Below are 14,931 nucleotides of genomic sequence, written 5' to 3'. Positions count from 1 at the left end.
TTCTGTTTCAGGGATCAAAGATAGTATATGCTTAAGCAGTAACCCCAAATTAAAAAGCAGCTAAATCGTCAGTAATCGAGACCGGGCGTGCAGGGGAGCGCGTTCCCGCATCGCCATTTTGCAGCAGGGACCTTTCTTGCTGGAGACTGTGTGACCCCAGCAGAAGGCTCACCGAGGAGACAGAGGTAAGCTGGGAGGCTTGCCCATGTTGGGCGCCTTCTAGCCTGCAGTTCCAGCCCAGAGGGGAGCAGCACCCACCGCTGGGGCAGACCGGGCATGCAGGGGAGCGCATTCCCGCATCGCCATTTTGCAGCAGGGACCTTTCTTGCTGGAGACTGTGTGAACCCAGCAGAAGGCTCACCGAGGAGACAGAGGTTAAGCTGGGAGGCTTGCCCACACCGGGCACCTTCTAGCCTGCAGTTCCAGCCCAGAGGGGAGCAGCACCCACTGCTGGGGCAGACCAGGCGTGCAGGGGAGCACGTCCCCTGCACCGGCATTTTGCAGCAGGGACGTTTCTTGCTGGAGACTGTGTGAACCCAGCAGAAGGCTCACCGAGGAGACAGAGGTAAGCTGGGAGGCTTGGCCATGCCAGGCGCCTTCTAGCCTGTAGTTCCAGCCCAGAGGGGAGCAGCACCCACCACTGGGGCAGACCGGGCGTGCAGGGGAGCGTGTTCCATAATCGCCATTTTGCAGCAGGGACCTTTCTTTGCTGGAGACTTGTGAACCCAGCAGAAGTTCCCCAGAGGAGCCAGTGGTGAGCTGGGAAGGTCGCCCAAGATGCCGGCCAGTACCAGCAACACAGTGTCACAAGGAAAACGGCAAATTAGAAAACAGGCAGTAGGGAGTAGAAAAACCACATGCAACCTAGCAACTCCTCAGCAAAAAAGCACACCGCAAAAAGAAAACCATCTACCAGATTGCAACGACAGTTACTTGGAAGAACTTCTGAGCCTTCCAGATAGAGAATTTAAAATTGCTGTGAATAAAAAACTGACAGAAGTCTTAAAGGAAAACAATGATAAGGGGAAAATAATTAATGACCAGAAGAATGAAACTGAGTCCCTAAAGAGGGAAGTAAAAGAAATGCAGGAGATCAAAGAATTAATGGAGACGCTAAAAAACTCTGGGAAAAGCAATGAAAGCAGAATAGATGAAATGGAAGAACGAATAAGTACTCTTGAAGACACAGAAATAAAAAGAACTAAAACAGAAACGGAAGGAGAAGTACGAAGGAAAAAGACCGAAGAAAGACTTCGGGAACTATCTGACTCCATGAGGAAAGGAAATATAAGAGTTATAGGAATCCCAGAAGGAGAGGAGAGAGATGTAGGAACAGAGAAAATATTCATGGATATAATTGAAGAGAACTTCCCAAACGCGAAGAAGGATCTGAAAATTGATATACAAGAAGCAAGAAGAACACCAAACTTCCATGACGAAAGGAAAAATACAGCAAGACACATAATAGTAAAGCTCCCAAGAATGCAAGACAAGGAAAAAATAATGAAACTAACAAGAGGGAAGAAACAGATAACATTCAAAGGGAAACCAATCAGACTGACATCAGACTTCTCTGAAGAAACACTACGGGCAAGTAGAGAGTGGAGGGACATAGTCAACAAACTCCAAGAAAACAATGCCAACCAAGAATACTCTATCCCGCAAAGCTCTCCTTCCTCTTTGAAGAAAGAATAAGGACCTTCCCAGACAAACAGAAACTCTGGAATTTTATTACGACTAAACTCCCACTCCAAAAAATACTACAAGGAGTCCTAAAGCCAGAACCTCAGAGGGACGAAAAACAATGAAAGAAGGCCAAAAAAAAAAAAAAGTTATTAAAAGAATAAATAAATAAAATCAAAGGAAAGACAAACACAATGGCAAATACAGATGCTAACATATCAATATAAACTCTAAATGTAAATGGACTAAACTCTTCAATAAAAAGACACAGAGTTGCAGCCTGGATTAAGAAACAAAACCCAACCTTTTGCTGTCTCCAGGAAACACATTTAGCAGCAAAAGATAAAAAGAAACTCAAAGTTAAAGGATGGAAAACAATTCTACAAGCAAATGGACCAAAAAAGAAGGCAGGAACAGCTATACTCATATCAGATAAAACAGATTTCAAACTTAAAAAGATAAAAAGAGACCCCAGTGGTCATTACATTATGATCAAGGGGACAATACTTCAAGAAGAAATAACACTCATTAACATATATTCACCAAACGAAGGAGCACCAAAATATATCAGACAACTATTGGCATCTCTGAAAACAGACATCAGAGAAAACACATACGTAGTGGGAGACGTCAACACACCACTATCAACAATGGATAGATCAACAAGACAAAAAATAAGTAAAGACACTAAAGCTCTAAATAAGGATCTAGAGTGCTTGGGCTTAACAGACATATATAGAACACTAAACCCAAAAAAATCTGAGTATACATTTTTCTCAAGCACACACGGATCATTCTCTAGGATCGATCATATACTGGGGCACAAGACAAACATCAACAGATACACCAAGATTGAAATCATACCAACCATCTTTTCTGACCATGAAGGCATCAAACTAGAAATAAACCATAAAAAGAAGGCAAGGTACTCTCCTACCTCGTGGAGATTGAAACCCACACTACTGGAAGTCCACTGGACTAACGAGGAGATAAAACAAGAAATTAAAAAATTCTTTGAATTGAATGACAAGGAGGACACCAATTTCCTAAATGTATGGGATGCAGCAAAAGCAGTAATAAGAGGAAAATATATAGCAATAGATGCTCACATCAAGAAACAAGAAAGAACTCAAAGAAACAACCTAATCTCAAAGCTCAAAGATCTAGAAAAAGAACAACAAAAAAACCCCAAAACCAGTAGAAGAAAAGAAATAATAAAAACCAAAGCAAAAATAAATGAAATCGAAACTAAAAAAACAATCCAAAAGATCAATGAAACCAAGAGCTGGTTCTTAGAAAAAATAAATAAAATAGATAAACCCCTAGCCAGGCTCACAAGGGCAAAAAGGGAGAAAGCACAAATAAATAGGATAATAAATGAAAGAGGAGAAATCACAACAGACACAGCAGAAATCAAAAGAATAATTAATAACTACTATGAACAGTTATATGGAAACAAGTTCAACAATCTAGAAGAGATGGACAAATTCCTACAACTCTACAATCACCCAAAGCTAGATAAAGAAGAAATAGAACACCTAAACAGACCAATTACAATTAGCGAAATTGAAATGGTAACCAAAAACCTCCCCAAAAACAAAAGCCCAGTACCTGATGGATTTACAAATGAATTCTACCAAACATTCAGAGACGAATTGGTGCCTATCCTTCACAAACTCTTCCAAAAAATTGAGAAGGAAGGTATAATACCTAACACGTTCTATGAAGCCAACATTACACTAATACCAAAACCGAACAAGGACAACACAAAAAAAGAAAACTATAGGCCAATCTCCCTAATGAACACTGATGCAAAAATCCTCAATAAAATTTTAGCTATCAGAATCCAACAGTGTATCCATAAGGTAATTCACCACGACCAAGTAGGATTCATTCCAGGGACACAAGGATGGTTTAACATCCGAAAATCAATCAACGTTATCCAACACATCAACAAAAAGAAATATAAAAACCATATGATAATATCAATAGATGCTGAGAAAGCTTTCGACAAAGTGCAACACCCATTCATGATAAAAGCCCTTGAAATTCTTGGGATACAAGGAACATACCTCAACATCATAAAGGCCATCTATGACAAGCCAACAGCCAGTATCATTCTCAATGGTGAAAAGCTGAAAGCAATTCCATTAAGATCTGGAACAAGACAAGGATGTCCACTCTCACCACTGCTTTTCAATATAATACTGGAAGTCCTAGCCAGAGCAATAAGACAAGAGAAAGACATCCAAGGAATCCAAATAGGAAAAGAAGAAGTCAAACTATCACTCTTTGCAGATGATATGATTATATACATAGAGAACCCCAAAAACTCCACAGAAAAACTAATTCAACACATCAATCAGTTCAGTAAAGTGGCAGGATACAAAATCAACACGCAAAAGTCAGTAGCCTTCCTATATACAAACAATAAATCTGAAGAAGAAGAAATCAAAAAAACCATCCCTTTTATTACTGAAACAAAAAAAAATCAAATATTTGGGAATAAATCTAACAAAAGAGGTAAAGAACCTATACAAAGGAAACTATAAAACACTGTTAAAAGAAATAGAAGAAGACACAAAGAAATGGAAAGACATCCCCTGCTCATGGATTGGGAGAATAAACATTATTAAAATGGCAATCCTACCAAAAGCAATATACAGATTCAATGTTATTCCAATCAAAATTTCAATGTCATTCTTCAAAGAAATAGAACAATTATTGATGAAATTCATATGGAATCACAAAAAACCCCGAACAGCCAAAACTCTCCTGAAAAAAAAAGAAGGGAATGGAGGCATCACACTCCCAGACTTCAAACTCTACTACAAAGCCATAATCATCAAAACTGCATGGTATTGGAACAAGAACAGACATACAGACCAATGGAATCAAATAGAAAATCCAGAAATAAACCCACAGATTTATGGTCAACTAATCTTTGACAAAGGAGCAAAGACTATGCATTGGAGCAAAGAAAGTTTGTTCAATAAATGGTGCTGGGAAAACTGGGTCGCTACATACAAAAGAATGAAGCTTGACCACTACCTCACACCATATACAAAAATCAACTCAAAATGGATTAAAGAACTAGACATAAGACCTGAAACCATAAAATACATAGAAGGAAATATAGGCGAAACACTACGTGATATTCACATCAAAGACATCTTTGCAGACACATCACCCAAAGCAGTGATAGTGAAGGCAAAGATAAACAGCTGGGACTACATCAAATTAAAGAGCTTCTGCACAGCAAAAGAGACAATAACAAAAACAAAGAGAAACCCCACCAACTGGGAGAACATTTTTGCACACAACACTAATGATAAAGGACTGATCACAAAAATCTGCAAAGAGCTGATGAGACTCAACAACAACAAAGAAAATAATCCAGTCAAAAAATGGACAGAGGAGCTAAAAAGAAACTTCTCTGAAGAGGAAATGCGAATGGCCAACAGGCATATGAAAAAATGTTCAACATCACTTGCAATCAGGGAAATGCAAATCAAAACTACCATGAGATACCATCTTACACCAGTGAGAATGGCACATATTAAAAAAACTAGCAACAACAAATGTTGGCGAGGGTGTGGAGAAAAAGGAACTCTCCTGCACTGTTGGTGGGAGTGCAAACTGGTCCAACCACTATGGAGAGCAGTGTGGAGATTTCTGGACCTACTAAACATAGAGCTTCCACAGGATCCAGCAATTCCACTCCTAGGTATTTACCCAAAGAACACAGAAACATCAATTCCAAAAAGCACCTGCACCCCTATGTTTATAGCAGCACTATTTACAATAGCTTACCTTTGGAAACAGCCCAAATGCCCAAAAATAGATGACTGGATCAAGAAGATGTGGTACATATATACCATGGAATATTACTCAGCATTCAAAAAAGATAAACACATGCAATTTGCAGCAACATGGATGGCGCTGGAAGGGATCATGCTCAGTGAAATAAGCCAAAAAGAAAAAGAAAAATACCGGATGGTCTCACTCATAGCAGGAATCTAGAATACTTAAATAAGGGACCAGGAAAATGAATAACTATAAGAAAGTGAAAATCAAAATCAACAAAAACTATGAACCAGAGACACTTTTTGGGGGGGTGGGGGGCGGGAGGGGATGGATTGGGGTCAGAATGGGGGGATTGCAATTATATGGGGAATATAAAAATAAAATTTATTAATTAAAAAAAAAAAGCAGCTAAGTCAAATCTAAAGGAAGATATACAACTGTTGAATTATTAAGAGAGTGACAGAATACATTTCTAAACTGTTCAAAGGGGCTTAGGAAAGCTCTCCAAGAATTGATTCCATTAGATTTTATGTCTGAAATATGAAGAACTTAATAAACCAAAGATAAACCAAACAAAACTTGCCTGTTTTGTTGTTAAAGCCAAAAAAACATGAAATTTCCTATTCTTAAATAATAGGGTAAGAATTAGCAGAAGGGTTTAAAGCATCTTGTCAATAAACAGATTTCTTCTAGATTTTAGGAACTCACTATACAGCAGTATTTCTTAGCCTCAATACTACTGACATTTTAGACAGGATAATTCTTTGTTGTGGGGAGTGTCCTGTGGGTTATAGGAGATCTAGCAGCATTTCTGGTCTCTCTCGCTAGTAGATGCTTGTACCACCATTATACCTAGTGACAAAATTATTCTCAGACATTGCCAGGTGTACCTAGGGAGCAAAGCCATTCCCCAGTTGAGAATTCTGCAATAGAGACAAATTATTTTCACAGATATCTTTCAGAAATAAAGCAGAAGCATAGTAAAGCCACAGCATTCAAAACAGAACAACCAAGAAAATAAAAGAATTTTTCTCTTATCCTCATTTTTGAAACAAAACTAAGTGGGGCAATTTTAAACTCTGTTGGAAGGAAAGCCTTCCCAGACAATAATCTGGAAATCAGTACATGGTTAAGCATTTATGATTATGCTCTTTGACCCAATAATTCACTTCTACAAATATAACTACAGCACTGTTTATAATACTATGAAAACTGGAAAGAATCTGAAAGATCAGTAACAGGAAAATGGCTCAATATAGGAAAAAAATGGGAGAAAACTGCCCTAACAATGATTATCTCTGGATTATGGAATTATGGGTTTTTGCTTTCTCAACAGTGAACACACTTCACTTTTAAGGTGTCTCACATTGATACTGAGAGTTGATTAATAATTGATAAGACAGTATGACATAGTGGTTCTTCCATAACTTGGACTATGGAAGCACCATGCTGTTAATCGAATCCCAGCTCTGTGATCTTGAGCTATCACTAAGCTATTGTGAAGAAAAAATCCTAGCACATGCTCATTAAATGCTAGCAATTAAAGACAAAATATATAGGTTGTATTATAAGCTCCATACTCTGCTTTATCTATGTTATCAAAATACTTGAGTCAAGTTAAAAATTTATATGACTCTAATGAACTAGTACAGAATAGAGACCATCAGTGGGGCCTTTCGTCTGTTAAGCAGCAGCTACTCTTCGTTGTGTATAGCCCTGAAATCACAGGATGTGAGGAAAAAGAGATATTGAAAGGATACTGACTATCACTCTCACCTGGAAATCTCAGGCAATGGTAAGGGAAGAACACGATAAAAGATAATAGGAGCAAGTAGCCTAGACCTAAATCACCAATAGCAAATATACATTTCTCATATACCACTTCAAAACATGCCCAAAGTTTTCTTGTGCTACGTGATATCATGTTATCACTGATGTGTTGGCACTTTACAAGTAATGAAGCTGAAGTATAGAGATAAAGTAACTTGCTCAAGATCATCAAATGGGAAAACTACCAAGTAGCAAATTCAAGAAGAGAATCTAGGATACCTGTCTGCCGCTGACTCTGAGAAATACCAGTTATGTTCTAATACACTAGCTAAGGAAAGACTCCTGCTCAACGGATTCTCCATAAATATCACTTCCAGCCCTGCCTCTCAAATTGTAGATAAAATCCTTGAGTTTTTCTTAGTTTTAAATGTTAGGTTGACCCAAATCTACATACAGGAATTCTTATGAAGCAAGGACTACATAAAGTCATCATCTTAGGGGCCTCCCCGGTGGCGCAGCGGTTGAGCGCTGGGTTGCGAAGCTGCCCGCAGCCTCTGCAGCGCTGGTTCGATCCCCGGCTGCTCCCCGGCCACCAGAGGAGGGTCCCACATGGCGCGTAGACCTCTCCTGCCGCCCACTGCTCCCCTCAGCAGTGTACTTCGGTCCTTCTGCCTGCTCTGCTCCCCGCTCTGGCTCTGGTGAATTCTCTCACCCTCCCGCACTTCTGACTGTACCCAGTGCATGTATAAACGAAACAAACGAACAAACAAATAAATAAATAAAACATGCCTCTATAAAAGAAAAAAAATAAAAAAAAATTAAAAAAAAATAAAAAAAATAAAGTCATCATCTTATTTTGGGTCAAATAGACAAACTGATTAATTGCCCATTTTAAGCTAACTTCTAAATTTGAAGTTATATTAGTTTCAACTGGGATCATTTTGAATTCCAACCATTATACACACACATATCTGTAATGGATATACTTCAAGTAAGATTGATATTAAAGTAAGAAAATAGAACGGACTAAAAACTTGTCCTCATTTACCTAAAGGTAAGATATAAAAATTAATTTCTAAATACATAGGCTGCATACTGAAAGAAAAATTAAGTTTAAATAATTCCCAGTTCATATTATAATATAAACATTACATTATTGACATAAGGATAGACACAGTCCAGAAAAAGACTAAGATACATAAACTCACATTATTTACAACAAAGATGTCTCTGCCATTCTGGGAAAAGGCATGTTTTTAAATATGATGTTGAAACAACTGTCTAGCCTGAAAGAATGAAGAGAATCTTAACTCCTTTTCATATCAAGCATAACCCATTCATACTGGATCACAAATATAACTGTGATAGGTGAAACAATAAAGATTCCAGAGGAAAACGTAGGAGAAACTTGGGATTCTCCTGGGATAGGTAAAGATCTTTTAGATGAGAGACAAAAGCATTATCCACATAGGAAAAACACTGATAGACCAAACTTTATTAAAATTAAGAATAACATCATTAAGTGAACAGGCAAGCACAGACTAGGAGAAATTATTATCTGTAGTATAAATATTAAAAAATACTTGTACATATATTTTATGTACTTGCACAAAAAATCACAACATATACTTGTATATAAAATATGTACTTGGACATATATTTTACATATATACATATATAAAACTAAGGATTCATATGTAAAATATATGAAGAATCCCTACAAAGCCAAAAAGAAAAGAAATAAACTTGTTAAAAACAGCCAAAGGCCTTAAATAAGCACCTCACCAAGAAGATACCCAAATAGGCATTAAACATATAAAAATATTTTAGTATCATTATTCATCAGGGAAATGAAAAAACATAATATACTATTACATATTCTGAAAGGCAAAAGTTGAAATGACTGAAAAGATCAAGTATGTGGAGAAGAGGTGACCCATAGTATACTGCTATTCTCAGAAAGGCCTGTTTGCAAAGTTGGCCCTTGGCTGGCAGCTGGTAATGTGGATTTTGACAGGATCACCACCATAATCAGAACTGATTGGGGGGAAAAAAAAAAAAAAGCTGTGTGCCTAACTCTTTGTCAAATATAGTATATGATAAACACCTGCTTTCCTTCTGACATTCTGGAATTTTGGTATATGCTAGGTAAAGCTTATGTAAAGACCCAGTAAAGCCCAGTAAAAAGCCTGAGCACTGACTCTAATAGGTTTACAACATTTCATGTGCATATTCATAATTAATACTGAAGGAATTAAGTGCATCCTATATTACAACACTGGGAGGAAACTCATGGAAGTTTGTGCTTGATAGCCTCTAAACTTTGGCCCTCTAACCTTACTTTCTTTTGCTGATTTTGCTTCCTATCCTTTATCTGTAATTAAATTATAGCCATGAACACAATTGAGTCCTAGAACTTCTAGAAAATCCTCAAACTTGGGAGTGGTGTTTCCCTCCAAACTATGGAGGGAATAACAATTATACCACTTAGGAAAACTGTTTAGCAATAAGTACTAAAGTTAAAACATATTTCATTCTTAAAAATATATCTGTAAGAAAATGAATGCCAGACCTCCCTAGTGACCTAGGGTTTAAGTCTCAATGGTAACCATGACTACGGCCTAAGTTCGATTCCCGGCTAGAAAGCTGACCCACAGCAGACCTCTCCTGTCTCACCCACTGCTCCCCTTAGTGTATTTCAGTAGATCTGCCTGTTCTGCTCCCTGCTCTCTCTAGTGAATCTTCTTACCACCTTCCCTCACACACGCCTCTGGCCTATACCCTAGTTCCTCTAAGCAAAAATAAAAGTGTCTGAGTGCCTTATTCAGTGCCTTATTTTTTTATTCCTGTATTCACCAATGATGCAAGTCTAAATATATGTAGTTTTTTTTTTTCAATTTGTGTAGCTTTTGAAGAAGCATTTCATAACTTGCATGTTCATTTATTTAGCAATGCCATTTCTCATCTTCTGCCTTAGAGTTGCACTCATATCTGAACACACAAAATAAAGTAGATCTACATGTAATCTTCAAGTCAAATTATATAAAAAAAAGGTTGCACACCATGCACACATTAAAAAAAAAAACCTATGACATGCATACACACACACACATACAAAATTAATGAACAGAAAAAGGTATAAGAAAATCATGATCCAAACCAATAATACGTGGTTCTTCTAAAGCTGATTTCTAGATTTGAATTTTTCACAATAAAGTGTATATTCCCATATTACTTGTGCATAACCAACCCAATTGGAACTAATCTTTTCCCCAAGTGTTGAGTTATTGTTCTACTTCCTATATGGTGTTAAATGGCTGTAAACTACAGATTTGAACAGATGAAAACTAGTCACCACATTAACAGATTTTTACTTTTGTCCTTTCCCTCCATATTCTTGGATTTTTAAAAAATGTCTGAGTCAGCTTAATGTCACCACTCAGCTTAAGAAATAATAGATCACCTTTTATTTAAACTATGAAACATCTCAAGTTCAGAAATGGTAGGTCAAAATCACTAATAGTTTATTTAGCTTTCAAATCATTGATTTTTGAACATAGATTGTTTAAGGAATTAACCCTACCCAAAGAAATCACCTCTTACTAGGATGAAATTAAACACACAATGAATTTTTAAAATAAAAATTTAAAGAGCTGGTCCATGTCCTACCTGGGTTACAGGGATGTAGAGAGGCTCTCCATTATGTAGCAGTGTAAGTTTCCCATGTTGAGTGAGACGTCCTTCTGGCTTTAAGTTTGCCAGCTCCTTAGGCCCTCCTTTCCTGCCACTTTCTTGTCCATTTCCCTTAAGTTCTTCAGTGTCACTTAGGCATTCAAAAAATTCTTCCTCGCTGTCACTCCAAGAATCCCAAGACTTTCCCACCTCTCCTTTTTCCTTTTCTGTATCTTTTAAATTGTCTGGCCCCAGATGGTCTGCAGCTTTTCCAGCATCCCCTGGATATGTATTAATCACATTATCTGAAGTACTTGTCTTTCTCCCCTCATCACGTGCCTTCTTTCTTTCAATACAACAATTCAACATCTTAAAAAAAAAAAAAAGTAACATTTGAATTAGTAACACTAAAATAAAAATCTATCCACTAGCTAATTTTCATTCTAAACTAGCCTACAATCCTTTATTATATTTAGTAGCACAAGAATCTCCAACAGAAACAAGACATTTATACAGCATCATTAGGAAATCTTTACCTGTAGTTTCTGATGTAGTAAACAACATCTTAGATCTGGGGGTCCGCTTGCTAATCTATCAAATAAAGTAGTAGGAAAAGAAAGCAGTTTTAGTAAAATTGCTTTTGATGTGCATATTTTATACCACCCTAAATTTTAGCAGTATTGATAAGTAAAAACTAAATTTCTATACATAAAGTAGCTGAGACAGAACAAATAACACTAAATCATCAAAATTTATTTGTCCATAAATTGCACATAGCAAATGCAACAGAAATTTCAAAGCATAACAGCAAACTAGTTATAGCTCTCAAGCCAACAATAGCTTGAAAAAGTCTCTAAATCCACCCCATGAAGTAGCTCACATACAGTAGTTCATACCATACAAAATGGATTTTGCATTCAATTCTCAAGGATAATAGTGTATTCTCAACATGAAAACTAAGTTCTCCATCCCTCTTTTGCCAAAGCTGGACTGCATCTAGCTCTAAATCACTGGGGTTCCCAATAACCAGACAGAGAAACTCCCTCCCATTTAATATGCTCCTGAATCTGTACTGAGTTATAGAGAAAACTGGTTAGAATCAAGAGAGAGAGAAGACAGCTAAGCAGACATTGGAAATGACTTATAAAGAATAAACATTTTTTTGGTAAGAATAAATTATTTTTAGTTTGTCATCTGTAACATTTTATTTTTTACAGTAAATATATAAATAGTACAGTATATGTGTATTTATTTATATATATATATATCATAATCCTAATAAAACAGCTCTTTATAAATTTTTTTTCCTAAAATGAAGATTTTGATTCAGTAAGTTTCTAATACAAGAGGAAACTGAAATTACCCTGGAATCAGAAAGTTGTTTTCCCATCTGAAACGCATTTCAAGAACAAATTCCTGCCAGAGGTGTGCCACTCCTTTCAATCCCCCATGGTAGAAATTGATCATACAAAGACACAAAGCCAATTTGTATGTTAAACTGTCAGAAGGCGCAGATTTGAATTGATTGTAGAGATTCTAAATTTAGCAAAATAGAAACAAAGCAAAACTGGTTAACAACATAGTTACATGTATAATCAAAAACTGTGAGGAAAGATTTTAATACTAAAGTCAACTTCAGTTGATAAAAGCTAAAATTAGCTTTTATCAAATATCTAATAACACATTATGTCTTAATTGTTCTTAGAAAATTTTACGTCTTCAAGATTTCTACAAGGATAAAAAATTGAGGCTATAGTTCAGTAAGGTGAAGTTACAACTTTTACATTATTCTATGGAATCTTTATGATGTAATCCAAACTTTATATGCTGTTTTAAAGTCTTTTAATTATAAATGAGTACACATTTTGTCAAAACGAAAACATAAAACCAGAACTATAAACTGAATGAAATGTATTTCCCAACAATAATTATGATAAAGTTTGATAAGCTCAATAAATATAATATTTAAATTCTCATTTCTCAATTTATCAAAGGTTTATTTGGAGAAGAAAAAAGGCTGGGATAAGGATGAACTTCTTACACATTTTATTTCATTAAACACTTCTCCATTCATTGTTTAGTTTTGAAATGCAGAGAAGAATTTGTTAAAAAACATAAATTTGGTGATTTTACAAAAAGTCTACAATGAGGGAAATCCTATAACCAAAAACAGTGTATTTATGCAGTTTTTTTCATTGTTTCCAGAAAAGAGCTTGCTACCTAAAATAATGTTTGACAGCAGGTCATTATCTGAGTAGTGGCCATGATCTCCACTCAAGCTTTCGTACAGTGATTTTTTAAATGAGAAGATACCTATGACACTTAACTAGAAATATAACAAACCCAAGAAATTCTGTGTATTTTAAAAATTTTGAAATTGAACGCCAAATAAACTTACATAGTCTTCATTGTCTGATGGAGGATTGTTGTTTGTTACAGATGTTCCATCTAAAGGTTTTTCAGAAGCAGCATCAGGGAATAAGAACTAAGGTGAAAGAAAGAAAACAATCATATTTTAAATCAAATTTCACATTTTGTTCATTTTTATAAGTCAGATATTAGACTTTTTAATGCTTTTATTGTGAAACAATAGTAATACTCTTATTGTACCAGTCAGTTGGTTCTATACTATCTCAAATGTTTTCTATTTTTCTCCGAAAATATACAACACAGATTCAGCAATTAGACAAATTTAAATATCAAAGAGATTTTTTTTAAATGCAATCATCTGGTTCTGTGAGCTAAACAGCGCTCAACATTCTTCACTATGATCTCTGGTTCATCCAAGGTCATTAACTTTTTTTTAAAAAGTGTTAATATTAAAAAGATAAAACTATATACAAAAATTTAAAATATCCTTATATTTGAGGCTCTGAAAGTTATATTATACAGTTTCATATATAAAATGCTAAAAATATGGCACTTAAGACCAATAGCTTTTATGTTTCTAAGATAACAACAGTGGAATGCAGTCCACATGACCAATATACCTTCTCCACAGTTACTGTTTGCACAAGAGTGTGTATGTGTGTAGGGGTGGAGTTCATATGGCAATCAAGCTATATAATAATAATAAAATCTCTTAGGACATATTCTTAAGGGGGCTTATCTATAAAAATTAATTTCACTCATGTGGAATACAGAAAAACAAAACAAGTGAATGGACAGAACTATCTGAAAATAAACCCTAGATATATGACTGCAAGGTTGGAAACAAAGTGGGGAGGGGATTCAATGATCTATGGTAAAGGACTATGGATGATTTGTTGATAGATGTGGTGTCATGTGATGACATACATCTGGGAGGTGTGACTCTATCCCCCTAGATAATACAGGGTGTTGTAAACCAATGTTACCTCATTAAAAAAGTTAAATTAAAAAAATAAAAACTAGAAAAGGGAAAAAAATAATTTTTAGGCCTTTTATCACTGTTAACCCCCAAATGTTTTGTGGTATAGAGAAACCAAACAAAAGGTCAAGAAAAAGTCAAAAGAAAAAGTCACCAGGAAGCTGACCACAGAATTGAAGCAAAGGAGGGGGTGGGAGTAGGGGGGTTTGGAGGGGGGCAAAAAAAGGGGAGGGGTGAACACAAGGGAATACGGTGATGGTTCACAGGTGATACCGTGGTGGAAGAACTATGGGGACTACAATGATGTAAAAAAAATAAAATTAAAATTAAAATAAAAATAAAATAAAATGTGAAAAAATAGCAAAGTCAAATAGTAAATTAGAATTAAATCCTGGTCATACAACAGTATACCTAGGAGTCACCCTACTTCCAACCTACTACTCACTATAAAGCTTTCTCTGAACTGTGGTGAAAGTAAGTTTTCAAGTACAATTCTTTTACTTAAAATGGTATTAAACTGCAAGATAAAATTCAGTGCTTCAGCATGGCAAGTCACCTTCTTTATTTCTAGTCTCTTCTTTGACCACTCTTGGGAAGCAATCTACACTGTATCAAACTGTTCAACATGCTCTCTTAGGCTTCTGCATTCA

At 36.0% G+C, this 14,931-nt stretch overlaps 1 protein-coding gene across 2 annotated transcripts in view; it reads right to left on the bottom strand.

Moving 5' to 3' along the window:
* Positions 1 to 14,931, bottom strand: part of RAB3GAP1 (RAB3 GTPase activating protein catalytic subunit 1) — a gene marked incomplete at both ends in the record, with an annotated part of 80,452 nt that overhangs the window by 17,909 nt on the left and 47,612 nt on the right. For both annotated transcript variants that reach the window (XM_084235377.1, XM_084235378.1), the window contains 4 exons: positions 10,930 to 11,301; positions 11,469 to 11,523; positions 12,296 to 12,468; positions 13,331 to 13,417. In XM_084235377.1, coding sequence (XP_084091503.1) covers positions 10,930 to 11,301; positions 11,469 to 11,523; positions 12,296 to 12,468; positions 13,331 to 13,417 — 687 coding nt within the window. The remainder of the gene's footprint in view (positions 1 to 10,929; positions 11,302 to 11,468; positions 11,524 to 12,295; positions 12,469 to 13,330; positions 13,418 to 14,931) is intronic.

This window comes from Talpa europaea (assembly GCF_964194135.1).
Source record: "Talpa europaea genome assembly, chromosome: 1".
NCBI lineage: Eukaryota > Metazoa > Chordata > Mammalia > Eulipotyphla > Talpidae > Talpa > Talpa europaea.
This window is presented reverse-complemented; position numbering and strand designations above follow the sequence as displayed.